Source organism: Rhipicephalus sanguineus, chromosome 11 (genome assembly GCF_013339695.2).
Source record: "Rhipicephalus sanguineus isolate Rsan-2018 chromosome 11, BIME_Rsan_1.4, whole genome shotgun sequence".
NCBI classification, from domain to species: Eukaryota; Metazoa; Arthropoda; class Arachnida; order Ixodida; family Ixodidae; genus Rhipicephalus; species Rhipicephalus sanguineus.
In genome coordinates, this window is record NC_051186.1 from 59,234,147 (window position 1) to 59,255,378 (window position 21,232).

Here is a 21,232-nt window from a genome sequence, read left to right on the forward strand (position 1 = left end):
GATCCTCTTGCTTCGCTCGCCTCTCCGCGGCCGTAACGTCATTTAAAGCCCCTATTTGTCTTCTTCGAATTTGCCCCGCGGATGCGGAAGTTGTAATGCGTGTGTCTGTACGCGTGTCCCCAGAGGAACGACGCGGTATTTTTATTTTTCTTTCTTTAATCGCGGCTTGTCCCAAACACGTTCCGTTCAGTCGATGCTGCACCTTCTTTTGTTTTCTCTCCTTTGTATAACGTTCTTGTTTCCTCTTAGAATCGATGACAGAATTGAACGTCCCCGGATAGCTAAAGAAATAGAAAAAAAACGGAACCAGAAACACCAGAAGTCGTTGAGCGGAAATGGCCGGTAAAATGAAAAGAAAGCAGCAGAAGGAGGAGACGGAAGTGACGTGAACGAAAGACAGGGAGCTTAACGTTTATGTGCTCAGTTTACTACCATATGCACGTCAGGATAGAAAGGGGGGAGGGGAGGGGGAGGGGGGGGGGGAGTAAAAGACAAATAATACGTTAATCCTAGGCGAAAGCAAAAAAGAGTTCAAAGGGACAGTGTTCCATTTTCAGCGCTGGAAGTTTAGCAGAACCTTAGTTTAACCCTTATTGAACGGGATATAGCGAGTAAAAGGGAAGAAATAGAGCACGAAGGTGATAGACTGATAGATGAGAGACGAGGAACAGCAGGGATGTTAACCAGATTTCGTCTAATATGCTACCCCATTCGTGGGAAAGGGAAATGGCCGGGAAGCAAGCAAGAGAGAGAGTAGGCATAAGCCTGTACGATCTACAAACATGGTGAAGCGTATCTACAGTCGGGCACTCGGCTCAGTTACCTTCAACTATTTCGGCACGGCTTTGACGGCTTTCTGAGCTGGTGAACTGTAAAGCCTGGCTGCCAAAATATTTTTTCGTTCGTGAAAGGCATCTATTCAAGGCACACTGGAGGGTATGGCGTTGTTCATAAAAGCGAGAGTATGGCGTTGTTCATAAAAGCGAGAGTAATAACGATGAACGTGATCGACTGAGTCCTCGCACTCGCGATTAACGTACACGGGTGAATCTGTCATTCTGATGCAATTGTTCTGCGAGTCGGTGAAGGTCATCCCGAAGGCGTGAAAGAAGAGGTACACAGCCGTGAGCTCCGTCCTGTGTGAATCAGTGTAGCCGGTGACAGAGGGCTGCTGATGAAGGATATTGTTTCGCACCTTTATTGCGGAAGGCGCGAGTTCGATTCTCATCCTCGATAGTCCACCTTGAGGCTCAAATGAGAACTGAAACGAGTTGAAGTTTAGCGCTGCGCCCTGTCTGTTTCTTAGGCCTTGTCATTCGTTTTTTCCCCGCTAATTAAATATGCCTTATTAGATAGGTAACAGTGACGTCACCCTGTGACGTCACTATCATCAAGTGATGAGGCGCGAAGGCAAGATAGCCGCCGATGAGAAAAATCATAATGTGATGAGGTTGACGTCATCACATGGTGATTTCTTCTTTTCTTTTTGCATCACTGGCGTTGACGCCGTCGACGCCGACGGTCACTTTTTACGCCTGATGACGCATCTAAGGCTTTAGCCTCCTCAAAAAAAAACACCAACAAAATTTCGATGGGCAGTACGTTCTCTGTTGACGTCATCGCGTAGGAAAAAAAACGACGGCACTATTTTTTGCCTCGCAGTATCACCGCCGTAGCACTCAGTACACGTGGTTAGATTCCACTACAATGCACGGTTGTTCACCGATATGGCGTAGGGATACGTATTTTTTTTTCTTTCCCACTCTCGATTTCGCGTCTCTATCGTGACCTACTTTCCGAGCCGTTTCTACGTAAAGACATTCGCTCGCCAAGTCGACGCTGTCGCTTCATTTCACTGTATCTTTATTTTTTTTATTTTTTCCCCCGCGATTCTTACTCGAAAAGAGATTCTTCGCTTTTGTTTAGGAAGCAGGAACCTTCTTCTCTCTTCCGCTGGAACACTTCCAAGTGAAGCCGCTTTTGTTTTAAAGCTAAACAAAGAAGTAAATAAGTATATATCAAGCGGAAAGCAGCGAACGTTGAAGCTCAGTAAGTGCGAACGCTAAGCACCGTGTTGCCAGAGTATTTCGCCCGGCTATTTTGTCATGTCCGGAGCTTTTTTTCTCGAATGCATTTGTTGCCTATATCTAGCTTTCTCGATCTTTTACGGCATGTATTGTAGTGCTTCGACTTCCGCGTCTGAGTATGCGGTGAAGACATCTCTCTTTTGTCGTCGCTGCTTACAAATTTGGTTCTCTCTGGAATTCTCGGCAAGCTAGTGAGCTTTTTTCTTCTTCTTTTTATTGCTTGCAAAGTTAGTCGAGTGTGCTGTTCGGTCTGTCGAGAATTGTGCTTCGTGCCATTTTTTCAAGTAAATAGTTTTGTGTCGTTGTTTCTATTCTTACTTAAAATATTCCAGCGCTACTTTTGACGAGGAGAGGAATGCATGACAGGACGGGCGCTGCCTCCAACTATATAAAGTTTATTGGAACCACACGCATTGCACTTTATTGCAAACGAAGGCAGTGGACGCATGCGCAATCATAAGGGAACAGTAGATTATTGTGGGCTTTGTGCAAAACTATCAACTTTTGTTTAGTATTCTAAATTTGGAATTTAGACGCAAGAATTTAGAATACCAAACAAAAGTTTATAGTTTTACACAAACACCACCGTAATCTACTAACCGTATCTACTGACGGGTGGGAGAAGAAAAATTGGCCGCGTATCTGCGTGCTTCGCGGCAAATGTCGTATAAAGACGATAGAAGAGGCGCTGCGTGAGATATGGACGCCATCTGGCAATACGTCGGGAAACATGAGTGCTGTGTTGCGGGCTGGTAGTCCCGGCGCAGCAGCAGGCGTAGACCGGCGGTGACCAACGCGACCGGCGGGGACGCCAGCCAGCCGAACACGCGGTTTGGCGCGAAGCGCTGAAGCAGAAGAAACGTCTGCACTCAACGAGTACTCTCCACACACTTTTATTTACACGTCGCATGGGTAAAACAGGAATGCCAGAGCGGCGCCCACAACCGGCAGCCTGAAGGCCGCCCACAACGCTGCTTTTTCATTTTTTTAATATTTTTTTCACCTTCTTGGCCTTCTCAAAAATAAAGTTTTTCAACACCAACCCATGGCATTCGTACAGTGCAATACAGAACCGAAACCGAAACACAACAATGAGCTCGTGCGGAGGGCACGGAGGAAGGCAAATTTCAGCGCAGTCGCATTTTCAGCGCAGCTTAAGAAACTAGGGTCTTTAAAATTACGTATGTATGCATTTTCTATTAAAGGAACACACCTCCTAATACTTACCTAGTGATGTTGCGCCTCAGATATACATGATATTTACTTTTTGATCGACAACGTTCACAGTATGAACAGCCGTACCAGTTCAAGACGGCTGGCCCTTGGGCAAGTGGTTCAACTTTGGCCGAGTGGCTGTATCGAGGGACGTGCCGACAAACAGAAAGACAGACCAAAATTTCTCCGTTTAAGTATCCCGAGAAAGACTATCGTCTTTAGAACACGCGTATCCCTTCCCACTTTCCTGATTGGTAGACCAATCGCTGACGTCACAACGAACGTGGCGTCACAGGACAATTTTTGTCGCGTTTCTGCTGTTTATGTATAGGAAGTGTTCCTTAGAAACATACAAGGTTATTGTCTCCATGGTTTCTTTAAGAAAACGAAAGACACTCTGGCTTCGCGATTAACGAGTAATCACATTCCGAGGGAAACGTCATCAGAATTATGTTTGGTTTCCGAAATTTATTGTATTCCCTTTTTTTTTCATTTTAATCTAAGAGATGAAAGGCTTACGCGCGAGAATACGTAACTGCAGGTGGTGCTGCTGTCGTTTCAATTCAAATTAAAGTTTTATCGTCGCACGAAAACTTGTCGTCACAGCTCGCGGCACGAAAGCATCTCTAGTTTCGCAAACAAGTGACTTCAGCATCGCTGTTTGCTCGCGTTGGTTATTTTGTGCGGCTTCGCCCGACATGCAATCACCCTGGATGCTGAGGAGCATTCGATCCTGCGTAATTGAATGGGGCGCTTCCCGACAGAGCACCCATGCACCGCGGTCCTGCCAGCTTTCAAGAGGGAAGGCGGATTAAATTGAATCTGACAAGGCTTTTGCGGCGTAGAACGTGTCGTGGGAGTTTCGTGGATGTGGAAGAACCAACCCCCCCCCCCCCCCTCTCTCTTTTCTGCGCCTGTGTTCGTGTACTAGAGTGGTGTTAGGCCTGAAGAGCTTTTCCAAGCGCCCGCGTGGGTGCGTCTTGCCGGGATTGAATGGGCGCGCTGTTGAGACATTTAATTAACCTTCAAGTGGGTGTGACGTCAGCGTCGTTTTGTGTGCAATAGCTGGCGTGTTTCCACTAGTATGGCGTTCCCATTCAATTTTATTGGTAACACTGTTTTACTAGCACGTTATTATTGTAAACATTTTTGGTTGTCATGTGTCGGCTTTTTTTTTTCTGTCATTTGTTCCACCGTGATGCCTCCGCCCCTCCCCCCGCCCCCCCTGCTGAGTGCTCCCCAAGGGGCCTGCAAGGTACATTGAAACAAACAAACAAACAAACAAATAAATAAATAAATAAATAAATAAATAAATAAATAAATAAATAACGCTTCTGGAATCCGTCCGTCTTTACAGGAGCACACTAAAGGAAAAAAGAAATAATGGTTTCACGCGCATTAGTAGATTACTTTTATTCCAAGAGTCCCACTCTTGCCGTAAGAAGACATTTGGTGATCGAGAAAATGCGCGAAAAGAAAATGCAGGTGGCGACGTCAGCAAGAGGGTCACTCGGTGCTTGTACCGCTAAAAATGAAAGACGTTCGTCGAGCGGTGGGACGTTACATTACTTATGATGATGACGTTGTCGATAGTGAATCTGTTATGATCGCTGTGGCGCAGTAAGTTATTCTGTGCATAACGAATCATTTTCTCTGTTTTTTCGCAGGCAATAGGCATTGTGGGCGACCGGACTCAGGACCTGAATTTAAAAGGTGAGCGTTTTTTGTAATCACGCGATCACCTGTCAGTGCGCAAAGTGTAGAAGGACTACGCATGCGTACGTGGGCTTTTCATGTATGGTCGGCGACAAAAGTTTAGAGAGCACTCGCTCTTAGAAAACTTTGAATTTCTCAGTAACATGTGACTGTATTCGGTCGAACTGCGCTGTACGTGTTGTTAGTGCGTTTCAGAACAGACCGGAAATCTAAATGCATGGGTTTCCTACCGAAGGAGTGGAATATTCAGCTTATTTAATTATTTGTGTGTGTGTGTGTGTGTGTGTGTGTGTGTGTGTGTGTGTGTGTGTGTGTGTGTGTGTGTGTGTGTGTGTGTGTGTGTGTGTGTGTGTGTGTGTTTATCTCGTGGTCCCTACATTTGACGCGACCGTACTTGTGTTTGGAGGGGAAAGATCGTGCTGTCTGTGTGAGGGGGTGCCGGGATTGAAGGGTTCCAGTTTTTGTTAAAAGGTATCAACACCCCTACCCCCCCCCCCCGCTTTCTCCCCACGCACACGTGACTTTACTCCTTGACTATTAATTAGTACATCTACAGTAATCCAACCAGCGCAACTTCTCATAAATTATAGACTTTATTTTCAGACATTATCGGACACATATGCTTCCTAAATGCCTGCGTGGAGTAGCGTCTCTCCCTCCCCACAATCGCCTACAAAAGCAGTGGCATTAATTTTATAAAATTTTCTGCCGATAGTCGGAGTCTGCGTCGTTCGGCTGTTTCCCAGAACTTGTTTTCGCGTCTGAACGCCCAACTTTTTCAACGATTTGTTGAGTTCCGTTTCGCGCGCCGCTTAATTTTTTTATAACACGCTTGCGTCTCACTTCTTTTCTGTGTTTTCGTTTCCTTCTTTCAGAGTAAAACTTATTTGAAAGTTTACGTCTGTAACGGAGCCGCTTGTTTGCTCCCCCGTTATAAGTCTTCAATCTCGCGTGGGTGTAATGTTTTCGCGCCGTTTTCTCTTCTTTTTTTTATTCTCCCTCTCTCTCTCTTTTTCTTCTCGCGTGGCTTTAAGTTGCCAGCTCTTTCGACAACAATAATTCGTTCGAAATCGGCGAAACCAAATCCGTCCCGTGCGAAAAACACACCAGTACGCGGTGGAACTGCCGTCGCTATTTCAGAACATCCGGGAGGAGAGCCTTGGGGGGGAAGAAAGGTCATCGCTGTTTTTCCAATCGATGTCGAAGTTCCATTTTTTTTGTGTCCTTGTTCGGTTTTTTTTTTCTTTTTTTTCAAATTTTATCTCCTTTCTCAGAAAGAGGAATCCGCGGCTAAAGACGGATTGAACTAACGATGTTTCCGCAGCATGTGCTGCAACACATGTCGTCCACTGAAAGCTAGTAAATATATTTCTCTCGATCTTTCTTTCATTTATTTTTTTTTATATATTTTTCTTACGCGGTGTGTACGAGGTTTAGAATTGACCTTTGAGTGTTTGTTGGGCGTGTCGAGAAGTGCGTATCCAGTTTCACGCGAAAGAGCTGCACTTCCTTATTTATTTATTTATTTATTTATTTACTTACTTATTTATTTAGTTATTTATTTATTCGCGTTTGCGCTTGTCGAACTTCGCGTTGCCCTTTAGCGGCTAAACGGATTAGCCACGGCCACCTGGATCGGACCGCCGCGCGCCCCGATCCAGGTGGCCGTGGATTAGCTTGTCGATGTAGCAGAGTGCCCACTAGGTGGGAGTGTTGTTGCTCGAAATCCGACCTGAGCGGTTGGAAGGCGTTTCGTGCGAGCTCACTTTGTACTATTATTTATTATTCTTTCCTTCTTTCTTTCTTTTTCTTTTTTGCCTGCAAGTGCTTTCGTTGGATGCTTGTTTGGGATGCTTTTAAACAGCCTAATCTTCCAGTCCCTTAATGCGTGGCCGGCCGCCTTTGTTGGCATACCTTCGCGAGACTTAAAGCCGAACTGAGCGCAGTGAGTGAGTGAGTTGTCTTCGTATGCCAGAGAGGCAATAATTAAGAAGCTAATTTGCATATTCAGGATCATAGGCGTGCGTAGGGTTCCCCATTAGAAAGGGCAAAGTCTCATCGCATCCCTCCCCTCTAAAGTCCCTAGATTAGGGAAAAATCTAGGGACTTTACCCTCCTCCACCCCTCGCTGGTCGAGTCCAAAGCAAAGAACAACATGCCTCGCAATGGATGAAAAAAAATATATAGAAAATGAAGCGCTGACGAACTTCTCGCAGTGGCCTACCATTGGTCCCTGGCTTTCCTGAATTAAAGATTGTAAGTAAATTGTTTTTGGAATGCAATACCAGGGTGCTTCGGCAGTCAATATCGCCAAACACCTGCGTGGCCACAACTGAATAAACCTATGGGGCAGACTTTGTGCCCCCCCCCCTAGGTGAATGGGGGTAGCCCCCTCGTGCGCACGCCTATATATATATATATATATATATATATATATATATATATATATATATATATATATATATATATATATATATATATGTTACGGATAATTGGTGGTATTGTCGTAGAAGTCCTGTTGTCGATGCTAATCCATCTGCAAGAACATCTGGGTATATGCATGTTCGTTTTTTGAAATCTACTTTCGTGCACAAAAAAGAAACACCCGATATATTGTGTTTGCTAACTCAGCTTGATATTTTATGGCTGGTGGCGGTCCACAGGAGCAGAAAGAAATATCAAATAAAGCTTCGGTTAGGGCTAGTTCGCTGAATCCGAAACTATAGAAGGGGCTGTGAGTCGAATCGCTGCCGAAGAAGGCGTCTGTACGATAAGGACATGTACGGACTTCCACTTATGTTTGAGAGAGCTGAATGAGCACGCTATAATTAAATGGCACATGCATGGCGGGTGTACATTTATGTCTAGCCTTTATGACTTTGTCTGAATTCGAAACTATAGAAGGGGCTGTGAACCAAACAACTGTTGAAGAAGGCACGTATACTATGAGGACGGGTATCGACTTCCAGTTATGTTTGAGAGAGCTAAATGAGCACGCTATAATTAACTGGCACATGCCTGACAGGTGTACGTATATGTTTAGCCCTTATGACTTTGTCAGATATAATTGGTAGATGCGCTCACATGTGGCATTGCCTCCATTTTTATCGCAGCATTCTGCATACATAATTACACAAAATTTGAAACCAAAATTGTTCATGTATGTTTGTCTGCAGAAAAGAATGTAAAGAAATTATTCTCTTTATTACTGTAGACAGCACGCAAAAGTAACAAAGAGAGAATTACACATGTGCTGTTGTATGTCACAATGTTATTTGGCCTGCATCTGTTTTGTCGATTCATGCATCACCGATTGTTCCGATCTGTTACGCTTGCGAAAGCCAGTCATCTCTCTCTTTTCTTCATGTTTGTTTCAATTTTGTTTTCAAATTTGTCATTCGCAGTATTATGCTGGTGACAACTTTGGCATCAAAGGCTTTGCCGATTTCACTTTTGTTTTGCTGTGTTTGTTCCTTTCCTCGGGATCTGAAGGCTAAATAAAATTTCAGTGGTCTTTTAGTTTCAAACGTAGCACGATGTTTCGTCGTGTTGTTGTACTGTAATCTAAGTGACGTGACCGTTACAGTTATCACATTCTCAAGGACAATCTTCTGCAGGAGAGAAGCTTGATGCCAGGCAGTGCGAAGCCATGGAGGACATCTTCAAGGCCATGCAGTTCGACTCCATCAGCTTGGAGGGGTGTCACTTAGATGACGAGGTGGGTTTGATATGTTCTATCGTTAACGAGCGCAAGAGAACGATAATAAATCATTTTTTATCGTTTCTTAATTGATGGCCTTTTTTCCCTTCATTGCACTGCTTTCACACAGGATGAACCTTTTAGCTCTTTTTCCCTCCTCACTTGTGTGGTAGCAAACTGTACAAAGTCGAGCTCACCTCCCTGCCTTTCCTTCGTTCTCACTCTCTCTTCCTCTCACACATGTTGCGCTGTATAATTCTTCTCACCCTGTGGACTAGTCTCCCGTTTTTAATGCTCATACTCTTTGTGTCATGTGCCTTCCCATCTTTTTCCGAGCTTTTTTCTGTTTTCTTTCTCTTTGAGCAGTTGGTCATGCTGTTCCTATGAGGGGACAGCTGACTAGCTCTCCCTCTCTCTCATGATGTGTTTTAATATGTTTACCTCAGTAACAGGTAAATATTGTTTGCGTTTGATTTACTATTATTTTTTGCAGCTGTTGTATTCTGTTATCGTTGTTATTAAGTAGTACCATCAAGCTGCCCATAACTCCTGCCGACACCATGAGTACATGACTTCCAGTGAGACCTATGTCACACAAGTTTTTTATGCTCACCTAGACATTTCCCTGTGGTCTTTAGAACACCATCTAGCCACCCTGTGCATGGACGGCTTCAATTGCTTTTACCTTGTAATTTGGCCTGCATTAATCTTCTCTGTTCTGTTAGACTTTTTAAAAATTTGGGAGTTGGTCATACCAAATTTATGACCTGATATGAGGAACGCTGCAGTGGGTGACTTTAGCATAGCTTGGTAAGCTCACTCATGAGTCGACTCACTCAGACTCAGATTGAGCCTTGAGTCTGAGTCTGAGTGGGTCTGGCTGAGTAATATTTTGGCGAGTCTCAGTCCGAGTAAGCCCTAAGTGCAAAATATAATGCTTGAGTGAGTCTGAGTGAGCTCCACGTTTTTTGACAATCTATGGAACCCGGTTTAATCTGTGGCAAGACGCAGACCTCAAACTGCGTACATTTCTTCATGCAGTGTGTCCCACATATGGTACACTGCCTTTAATTACTTGCCATTAATTACTTCTACCGTTTTTCTTCTCACCAGGGAGCTGCCACAGTGTTTGACATGATCGAGTACTACGAGTCAGCGCGGAAGCTCAACATCTCGCACAACCGCAACATCGACTGCCGGGGCTGGCAAGCCTGCTCAAGAATGCTCAAAAAGGTGAGCATGACTTGCACATTATTGAGCCAGCATGCTGTTTTATCTTGCTCAGCACTGTAATCCAAGTCTGTATCTGAGCACCGTAGATCATATTCAACCACGCGGAGAGTGCTCTAACGCTTTTCACAGTCGAATCTCATCATCAACAAAGTTGCATCTTGCATTATCGCTGTTCCTAGACTTCCAAAAACATTTGACAAATTCCTCATAAGCACCTCTTTAAAAAAACTGCCTCATCTAAGCATTAATTCCATTTTCCTCGAATACATAGACATCTTTATGTTAACTGTCAGCATTCATTTACACTGACAGATGCTCTTCTCCTTTATCACTCGTTGTCTCTGGCATATACGACAGGGAACTGTTCTGGGCATTATTCGGAATTCCACTATGCGACTTGCCACACATGCAAACGTTTCGCTGTGGCTGCTGGTCACAAAAATGAGTTACTCTGCTCAATTGACAGTAAATAGGTTGGCTGTGGGATACCTTGCATGCAATAATTACGTACTTAGTATTTCACCATAAAACTGTGACTCCTAATTTTGTGTGAAATTTTGTGTGTGAGTTGTGAAAGAAGTCATCGGGTGGCTTTTATAGCGTGCTGTGATGATCCCCCAACCCGTTTTTAGCTCAACTTTTTGTGGCCATTCCTGTGTAGATATATGCAATCATAAACTTTTGCTCAACAGAATTTATTTAGAAGCTAATGGTTGTTTATGTCATTAATGTTAAGCCCTGCCCTTCTTTTATGGTTTGGCTATACAGTTGAAACCCGCGATAACGAAATCCCGAGGGAACGAAATTCTCACCGCAACGAAATATTTTCGGAGCACCGGCAAACGCCCATAGGAGTCAATGCATTTCGTAACTCGCGACTACGAAAGATATTCATACCGCAGTCCCTCATTAACGAAATTTTTGAAACACGAGTGCGCAAATAATCTACTCTCGCAACATTAACTACATTCAAAAACAGCTGAAATGCATTCATGCTACACTTAAATTGTGCAAAACTATCGCTACAGCGCACTTGAGAAGCAGCCGCCATCATTGTTTACAAAAAAAACATAAAGCTGGCGAAAATGATGATGATGATGGCTTGCCGAAACACTTGCTCGTTATCGCGGACTACGTAGCCAAATCCACATTCCTAATGAGTTTCGTTCGTTGGATTGGCTCTCTGCTTGGCTTTGTCGGCTTTGCGTTTGCGCGCACATGGTCGCGTGTGTGGAGCCATTTGTGGAGCGTTTGCTTGGTCGCTTGGTGCAACGTGAATTGTGTGTTGCGATTGCTTCGTCCGATTTTGAGGGCGAACTTTGTGCCGTGGCAAACGAGATTCCCGATCGAGAGGCATGAAATTGCTGCATGGTAAGGCCTGCCAAAGCAAACCAACTGACTTTTGGAAATAAAATGTGTTTTTTTTCAAATTGCATGTCTTTTCTGCCGCATTCTCGCTCCAACGAAATTCCCGCAAGAGCGAAATTTTGTGCTTTCCCCGCCGATTTCGTTATTGCGGGTTTCAACTGTAGCTATTCATTGAGGGCATGTGAATACAAATATTCCTCGTTATATTATCTAAGGAAGCACTTAAAGGTAATTCGTGTAAAGGTCATTCAACCCTGTATTCTCAAGTAAGCCTCGACTCGAAGTTAGTCCTTAATTCGGCTGAATTGAGCACAGCGCTGCCGCTTCACAGAAAATGACACCATGTGTCTCAAGAACTGCTGTTGATTATCACTCATGCTCAGTGACTGCTTCAGCCAGGAGGTGGTGGTGCCATTGATTTTCTCATTGTAACTACTGAAAGGGTAAAGATGAAATCATGGGCGAAGAATTTTGTGATAATTTAAAAGCAAGCGGTCTACAGTTTGAATGCAGGTTATGTTGCTCTTAGAAAGCATAATTAGTATGCACTTGCTGTGGGAAAGCTATGGAAATGACAGAACATGTTTTGATTGAATGTGAAGGTATAAAAGCGGGTGTATGTTTGGGTGCTAGCCTACATGAAGCACCTGGTTTTAGGGACAGCATGGGAAAAGTGAACGTGTCGGCATTGAGGATCAGTAAAAGGTGGTAGGAGGATTGGGGGTGGAAAAGTAGGGACGAATTACAAATGCAAAATACTAACAGGAAAACTAGGGTTACTTTACATTAAAACGCAGAAAGTTAAGCTGTGAATTCATGGGAGTTTTTTTTTTCTTTAGGAGAAAGTATTTACCTAATACAGGGCACTACGCCACATAAAAGAATTCTCCATTGCGTCTCTCAGGACAGTTAATGAAGTTTGACCAACCTACCAACCAACCAACCAACGATTATGACACTGCCTAATGCGAATTCTAAGTGCAGCTTCGTGTTGGGGCAACACCAATTGTGTTTGAAGTTTTGGCTGTCCGCAAATGTATCAATGTAACATTCGTTTACATATTGCCACAGAAACTGCCAGCACACGAGTGCTACGCACACCACTCTGTGCATTGCAGGCTCCGCTTCACACATCACGTGCAACACTGTCGAAGCTAGCAAGACTTCTGGCAGTAGATGCATTCGCATGAAGTAGTAGTTCAATGTTCTGACCACACAGAACAGAATTTTCTTGTTTTTATGTCGAGTAGTAATTGAAGATGTTTTATGCTTTACAAACAAACAAATGCCGTTAGACGTCTGTTATTAGGCATCTGGATCGCTGAGAATCTATTTCCTTTTTTTTTTTTGGTATTTCGTCCGCAGCCCTTCGCGACGTGTCACTCGAAGCGTTGCTCGGAGTCTCGTGCTCGTCTTCTTCTTTTCCGAAGCCTCGCAGGTCAACCCACTTTCTCGCGCCTGTGTGCCAGAGGCATGCGTTGCGCTGTCACAGGAAGCACAAGCAGGCACGAGGCATTGCAATGCAGATGCTAACACAGCGGCTTGCTGCGCTCCGCGTTTGCTCTCTTTTGTGCTCGTTCGCTTTATCAGTTACGCCGACAGCGGTAACAGCAACGCCGCTTTAAGCAGGAGTAGCTGCCGAAGAGCTGCGCTCTGAAATTGAGCTTGGTGGCTCAGAGGTTACTGCCCACTTTAGAAATGCTCATAGCATCCATCCTTCCATCTGTCGTGTCGATGTGTAGCATTGAGTGAAGGGACATTCCCAAACACAATCCTCTTTTCCTACGGTTTCTGTAAGAAGAAGTAAATATGTTCTTTCATTTCCACGTAAATGAGCTATGAAAGAAGTGTTGCATGCTTATAATAAAGCCACCAATAGTTAGCAAACACACACTGATCATTTTGCGGCGTTGTTTTCTGTAGACTCCCTGCTTGCAGCACCTGGATGCCAGAGGCACAGCGCTGAGCGAGCAGACCCTGCTCGTCCTTGGACGGGCACTCAGGCTTGGCTCGCACCTCAACTCCTTGCACCTCGAGAACTGCTCCCTCACGGGCCGCTCACTCGTCATTTTAGGTCAGTTCCTGGTCGGTGCAGGTGTGATCACCTGAATCACACCTGCCGCCACTGCTCCGCAGCTCTTCCCTTACTTGTATAATGCCATTAATAGGAGCCGAGTGGTCACTTTGTGACTTTTGTTGGGATCTGCCACAATGCTCTAAGTAATGACTATATGCAGAAAGAAATGAGGTAGGTATAGTAAAAGAAGTCTTTCTCAGTTTTTCAGAAACCTTGTCTGACGGTGAATGTTGATGGTATACTCGTTGACAACTTATCTTGACAGTGGAGCGAAGGCTAAGGAGGCAGGGCTTCCACACATTCGTGTTGCTCCACAAGTAGTACGGCAGCTTGTGGCTGATTTCGGTTTTGCTTGCTCGCATCGTCAACGCGTTTAGAAAATTATATGCACGAAAAATGTGAATGAGAGATACATTTCGATTGTTCAGTGTGCATTTTATTGTCATATTACGAGCGTATTTTTTTTGGAGAACTAAAGAGTGTGTTTGCAGCCGCACACTGACCCACTACGTCGTGGACACCATGTTTACTTTGGAAAACTGCCGTGCTGAAAAGGTGATGCTATCTAAGAAATGGAAAGAAAAAGAACACATTCTTGCGAAGTGAACAATAACTGTGTTTTACTTACGACTTCCCGCAACTGTTTGAGTCTCATCATAAATAAAGCGGCATTTATTTCAGCAAGGCAAATGAGAAAGTTATGAGTAAACTTAAGTACTATTTTTTGGCGCAGTAGCAGGCATGCTCTTCTGTTCTCTACCTTCAACAGTGCTCTCATGAAAAGTTGTCGCCGAGTATAGTTACAAAATGAACTCTCTGATCTGTCTTTATGTTAGAAATGTCATATTAGAAAGGCATACTGGGGTTGAAGACTGCATGCGTTGATACACGCAGTCTTCAACCCCACACTCTAAGAAAAAAAAGAGTATGCGTGACTCTTTTCGGAGAGTTCTGACTTGCCACGTATAGGACTCCCTTTAAATAGTCACGGTGACTCTCTTGGTGGGTCAGGGTCGGCTCGCTCTAGGAGGGTCCCCTGACACTCTAGGAAGAGTGGAAAGACTCTCATCTGAAGGATAACGTTAACACTTATAGGGAGTCAGACGACTCTTGCCGGTAACACTCCTACGGGGGTCAAGGGACCCACACCGAAGCGTCAAGCGACTCCACAAGTATTTTAAGCTACTCATTTGACCCTTGCTCTACTTTTGTGCGACTACTGTTTAAAATAGTGGAGTATTCATTTTAAGCATGTCCAATAATACTTGCCGTTCTGCCCAGCGACTGCAAAAAGAGAATAGTTCAGTTTTAGCATTATTTTAGTAAAACTCGTCAAAACAACACATATTTTCCAGCAAAGTTATATAGAAAGCGCGAAAAGATGGTATTTGATTTCCAATTAAGAAGTTTGGGTACTCCTCATTTACATGCTTCTCTGAGTATAGCCAACTAAAATGTGTGACTGATGTGCATAGTGTCATATAGTGCAAAATAAACTGCAGATATGGGCATCAAGTTTCAATCTTTATTCCTTGTGATTAAGAATAAATCAAAAAGTGGTGACGGCTGGAGGTCTCAGACTTGTGACTTGCTAGCTTGTTGCTCCTGTTCAGCGTGAGCACCATGAAAAACGGTATCTGAAAAGCAGAACGTTATATTATGATGAGAAAATGAAATTGCAGTAATGGTTTGCAAAACCTACAAAATAAGTGGTTCACATAGACACAATGAAGGAACGAGAACAAATTTTCACGTAAAAGGCAGTGGGAACCTCGTCTCGCAATAGGCACTGGCTATACACGAATGAAAACACTTCTTATCTGAGAAATCGCTTCAAAATTTGGTTTCAGAATAAACACGGTTTTGCGCCGGCTTACCCCGACACCCAAACACATCCTCCGGCAGTCAGGGGCACGCCGTGAGCGGTTACTGACCGCATGTTTTACAAACATAACCCATACTCAGATAAACACATGCCAGTACGAGGGCCCGAACGACACCCAGCGCGTGCGGACGCCGTCTACGTCGAGATCAGACATGTCATATGCTAGAATTAGCACACGCAACTCCCACAATCACGTACACTCACTCGATTCCGTTATAGCGTCATCGCATGTGTTGGCAAATCATGAAAACAGCAAACACAAACGAAGGAAAAAAGTGCACGGCGACGGCCGCAACGGGCGCCGTCGAAAGTCTAGCATTTTCGCCTTACCGGCGAGGCGTGTCCAACTTGAATGACTACCGCATACGTTCTGGAAGCCACCGTACTATATCTGCACCTCAAGCTACCGTCTTTAAGCCAACAAAAACCATGATATATAGTGCGTCTGAGCGTTCTGCACACAGACGTTTTTTTTTTGTTTTTTTTCACGTTCGAGGTCGATGCACACTCGAGGTCGATGGAAATGTTGTTATGAAGTAGACTAAAGTGCATCTCAAAACGACATCTTGCACCTTCAGTAGTGCAGACACAACGTGCGATCAGCAAGAAATGACCCTTGATAATTGTTTGCATCGCTCACTTTATGGGAGCTTGTACAGCAACGCGCATAACGGCGGCAACTCGTTAACTGACAGCTTTAGTTGGGCATCCGCAACAGCCCTGCGGACACGGGCTGCTGTTGGAAATGGCTGGCAGATAACTTCCGCAGAGCTGCTGCAGACGCCCAGCTAAAGCTGTATAATTAGTGCCTACGAAAGCAGTACACTCACCGTTAACTGGCGCCCGTTGTCCGTATCCGCAGCTCCATGAATATTCCGCCCTGCAAGCGTCACTTCGTGCGCGGTGCCGGCGTCAACACCACCGAAAACGCGCATGAACATGAAACGATGAAACTGATGAAACTTCAAGACACGCAACCCGCGCAACCAACGCAACGCATTCCAATAGCATAGACGAGGAGACTGAGACGACTGAGAGAGAAGGCAGAAGCGGCGCGTCACCCAGGCGCCAACCCCGTCTCCGTTGGCGAGCAACGCGCCACAACGGCGCCAAAGGGCAAGCGCGCAATATGTATGGCGTATACAGTGGCTCTTTCATGACGGAAGCCAATCGAAACGCGCTTCAGGAGCGTCCAGTGACTCCTTCCGAACTGCGAACTCTTTTTCTCTGCCTGTACCTTCCAAAAGGGGTCAGGTGGACACCCGAAGAGAGTCACGGTTCCATGACCCTCTTTTGACTCTCTTTTTTCTTAGAGTGCAGCTGTATCAACACTTTACTAAATGTTGATACAGCGTACATTAGCAGATTGTGCAACATTGATGGGATGAGCAGAACACACAATGTGCTCAGGCATGTGTGTTTCTTCCCAGACTGTCCCATGAACATTGTGAAATCCATCATCTAGCACTCATAAAGAGGCAGTTTTTTCTTAATCATTTACATTTTGTAAACACGTGACAGCTGTATGCCTAGTGATGCAGTGGCAATGATCGATTGTCAGAGAAGACATGACAAAACTGTTATTATTTATTAAAACACCCACAGGCTTAAATTCAGCTGTATGTTAAAGAACCCCAAGGGTCAAAATTAATCGAGAGCCCCTCGCTATGGCATGCCTCATAATCGCATGGTGGTTCCAGCACATAAAAGCCCATATAAGTTAATAAGTACTGTTTGTCCACCCAATCTTTGGTTTGATTGCACTGAACTTGCACTTTCCTACGAACTGTGTCATCTCATTCAACTCTCCAAAGGGAAAAAAGCCACGTGGTCCCCTATGCATTCACCTAAGATGACTGGAAGGCAAAAGCCATCATCTTCTTTCTCCTCTCAGTCGATTATATTGATCCCACCAGAAAGTTCCCCATACCCAACGTGGCTTCGCAGTGCGTCCATGATCAGCCCACCTTTGACCAAGCGACAATATTATGTGATGGCATCATCATGTGATGTCACGATGACGTCATGATAATGTCACAAATTGTGGCAACCTGTAACATCAGGATAATGTCGTATGGTGATGTCATCACATCATGATTAAGTTTTTTATGTGTGAAGCATTTCTTAACAAACCAAGGGCTCTTTGACCATTTCTGTCTGTCTGTCTGTCTAGCCACCTACGTCTGCGCACTGTTGTGGTCGCCTCCTTAGCTTAGTATTTACCAAAATGAGCATGGGAGTCGGATGAGTGTATTACGAATGCGATTCACAGGTCATGGCATGAATAATGTGACTTGCGGGTCCCGTATGTCATGAAGTCCTTTCCACTGGTCACCTATATCACATACCTGCATAACACTGCACGTGGTATATGGGTATGCACCATAGGTAATTCACAGCCTATATCAACCAAGGGACAGTGAGAATAGACTTTGCATGCATTAAAGCAACAAGGTTAAGAAGCCCTGTTGCAGCGAATCCGGTGCTAGCGTCAACGGCGTTGTCCACGAACGAGAAATCTCGACAGAAGCAAAGAACAAAATTTACTGCTCGAGCCGGAATCAAGCCCAGGCATTCTGCATGGCATTCAAGTATTCTACCACAGCACTTGAAACTGCTTAGGAAAAAGGCCCCAGTGGCGTAGCCGGGGGAGGGGCACACCGGGCCTGTACCCCCCTCCCCCGAAATTTTTTTCCCATGGAATACAGAGCACATAATGACACTCGACCCCACTTATCTGCCCAGACCCACTGTCGGATCAAGGAGGTGCCCCCCCCCCCCCCCCCCGAGAAAAATTCCTGCTACGCCACTGAAAGGCCTTGTACAAGCGTCACGTTAGGGCAGCGCCAATTGTGGTTGCTGTGCTGGCTATCCACTTTTCTAAGAATGTAATGAACATTACAAGTTATACACAAGTTTTACTCGAACCCATCGACAGCCGCTGCATATGATGTGCACATGATTGCACCATAGCGTCCCTTTCGTTATGATAAAACTGGCATCGCTTTCTCATGAGTGACGACATTACGTCAGACCACGAGCTACCCTTTTCACGCAAGTGTAGTCGACGTGCCTGGCAAGCCCATGATATGTGCACAACTACTAAATTTACCCAAATACGTCGATGCACCACGTAACGCTTGACACAAGGCGAAATATCTGGCATAGGCTGCTACTCGCCGATTGCTTCGCATACACTCAAACCTCGATATAACGAACATGGATATAACGAAATATCGGTTATAACGAAGTACATGAAGAATAGTCTTGTCATAAATGCAGTGTTATAATAAACGTTTATAACGAATTTTCGGATATAACGAAGTTATTTTCGTGGCATATGTGAATTCATTATAATGAGGTTTGAGTGTAATGTCAATTCCCACAATGCGTGGGATCTGCCAGAATTTTTTAGCGTCATTCGTGTTGACGCCGCCAGCGCCAAAAGTCACTTTTTGCATTTGATGATGCATCGGCTTTTGCCTTAATAAAGCCGGTAGTGGCGAATGTACCTAAATCACTTGCTTTTGCATCTCATCCCGCCCCCACAGTGGCTGCACTGAAGCTGAACCCAGCTCTGAAGGAGCTCTACCTCGGTGACAATGGGATGTCGTGCGCTGACGGCCTGCAGCTTGCAAACCTGCTGCGGGTCAACACGCGCCTCGAGTACCTCGACTTGCGTGGGAATAGTCTGCAAGTGAGTATACATGTGTACTGGCGCTCACGTGCATATCAAGGGCCCCTTCACAATACACCTATAGTCAGTTACAACATACGAATAAATACAAGCTCCACCCACTGCCATCACTGTACCACCCAGAGTATTTGCATAGATGTTCCATCCAGTCACATTTGCTCATTTCCGTGACGTCAAGCACTTTTTGCTTGTGTTAGGTACTGTGTGTACCCATACAGACACGTGTTCGTGTCGCTGGTTTTACGTCGAAAACTTGGTCTTGGCAAAGTTCATCACAGATTCTGACATCACTGCTTATCCAAAGGTCATACTTTAGGTAGGCACGACGAACCTTTAGTTTTGGATATGCATGGTCTCTACATTGGCACAGAAAAAGTACTTACGGCTGGGAAGGAAACCAGCTTGCATGACTCTTTTACATAAGTGATTGGCAAGCGCACTGCGGTTTCGCATGTGGAGCTTGTATTAAATGCGAAGCATTTCCTAGCAAACCAAAGGCGCTTTGACCATTTCTATAAATCTATCTATCTATCTAGCCGCCTACATCGGGATGCTCTCATGGTCGTCTCCTTAACTTGGTATATACCAAAATTAGCATATGAGGACAAGAGTGCATGATAAACACGTTTGACAGGTCGTGGCACGAATAACGTGACTTGCCTGTCGGTTACGTCATGAAACCCTTTCCACCAGTCACGTGTGGCACATACCCGCATAATAACGTAACGGCCCACGGTATACGGGTATGTGCCACAGGTGATTCACAGTGAATGTTGTTACGTCTGTACAGCCACTTGTGGCTGTACGACGATTTATTTTATACAAGGAAACATGAACAGGTTAAAAAGCGCAGCTTAGGCGTTGGAGTCACGAATGGCTAACGTTCGACACCAGAATGACGCTCGTGCCACAGCGCCAGTGTGTCGCGCGCGCACTTCATCGTCGTTGTCTTCTAGCGAGACATGTAAATTCTTCCCCCCTTAGACGAAGTCTCCATAGCGGTCGGGAGGCCGCCTAACCTCTGGTGGTCGCAGTTGCCGGGTGGTTCCTGCTTGTGACGTCGAGGTCGATGGTTGCGAGGGAGTCTTGTCTTGCATATTGAGCGAGTCAGGCCGTTGATCAGCAGAACTCGACGGCGTCTCTTCTGACGTTGTGTCCGAGAAATCTGCTACGCTCCAATCTGTCGGTGATTGGATTGTGTGTCCGGTCTGGCTCGTTTTCTTCATGTGGTTGAGATGACGCCGAACCTTTCCCTGGTCGCTTTTTACAAGCCAGGATCGTGGTCCGACGCGGCGCAGTATTTCGCCTTCAATCCAATCTGGCTTTTTCAAAAACTGTCGGATGAGCACTCTCTCTCCTACTGCGAAGCGACGGGATTTCGTCAATGTCTCCTGGCTCTCAGGGATGTGTATTTCCGTCTCCCGTTTGAGAAGATCGAGAGGACATAGAAGCTCTCGTCCAAACATTGCTTTCGCAGGTGACATTCCTGTAGCAGTGTGAATGGTCGTGTGCTGCCTATACAGGAATCTTGCAAGTCGACACTGTATGGACCTGTCTGTATCCTTCAGGAGTGCTCTTTTCAGCTCTGCCACATAGCGTTCTGCCTGGCCATTTGTGGCAGGATGGTAAGCTGGTGATGTTGTAGCCTGTATGCCATTTGCCGTATAGAATTGCCTTATCTCGTTCGAAATAAAGGCTTTTCCGTTGTCGGAGACGACCTTTCGGGGAATGCCAAACGTAGCAAAGATGCTTCGTAGCACATCGATGACAACCGCGGATGTTGCTTGCGTCACGTGCCGGACTTCCACCCACTTTGTGTGTGCATCCACAACAACCAAGTAGGTGCGCCCGAGTAGTGGCCCCGCGAAGTCAACGTGCACCGTGTGCCATGGTGTCTTGGGACTGTCCCAGGAGGGAATAGGAGCTTTGGGTGGGCTCTTCTGCGTTGAAAGGCATTCACGGCACTGTCGCACCGTTTCTTCGATCACCCTTGTCGATTCCGGGCCACCATACGTAGCTCCTTGCGCACTTCTTCATGGCTACCATGCCTCGGTGACCAGCGTGCAGAAGTGCCAGAACGTGGGATCGTGCTGAGCTTGGTATGATCACCCGTGATCCAAGTGTGAGGCACTCGCGATGAAATGCTAGTGCGGTCGCTCGTCGTCGGTAAGGAGTGAACTCATCTCCAGTGAGTTTCTCCACTGTGCCATCCTGCACTGCCTTGTACAACCTCTGCAGGATGCTGTCTTCTTGT

At 45.4% G+C, this 21,232-nt stretch overlaps 1 protein-coding gene across 2 annotated transcripts in view; it reads left to right on the plus strand.

Moving 5' to 3' along the window:
* Positions 1 to 21,232, plus strand: part of LOC119373326 (protein phosphatase 1 regulatory subunit 37) — a 336,232-nt gene that overhangs the window by 288,906 nt on the left and 26,094 nt on the right. For both annotated transcript variants that reach the window (XM_037643353.2, XM_037643354.2), the window contains exons 3-7: positions 4,970 to 5,015; positions 8,636 to 8,736; positions 9,832 to 9,951; positions 13,243 to 13,393; positions 18,833 to 18,978. In XM_037643353.2, coding sequence (XP_037499281.1) covers positions 4,970 to 5,015; positions 8,636 to 8,736; positions 9,832 to 9,951; positions 13,243 to 13,393; positions 18,833 to 18,978 — 564 coding nt within the window. The remainder of the gene's footprint in view (positions 1 to 4,969; positions 5,016 to 8,635; positions 8,737 to 9,831; positions 9,952 to 13,242; positions 13,394 to 18,832; positions 18,979 to 21,232) is intronic.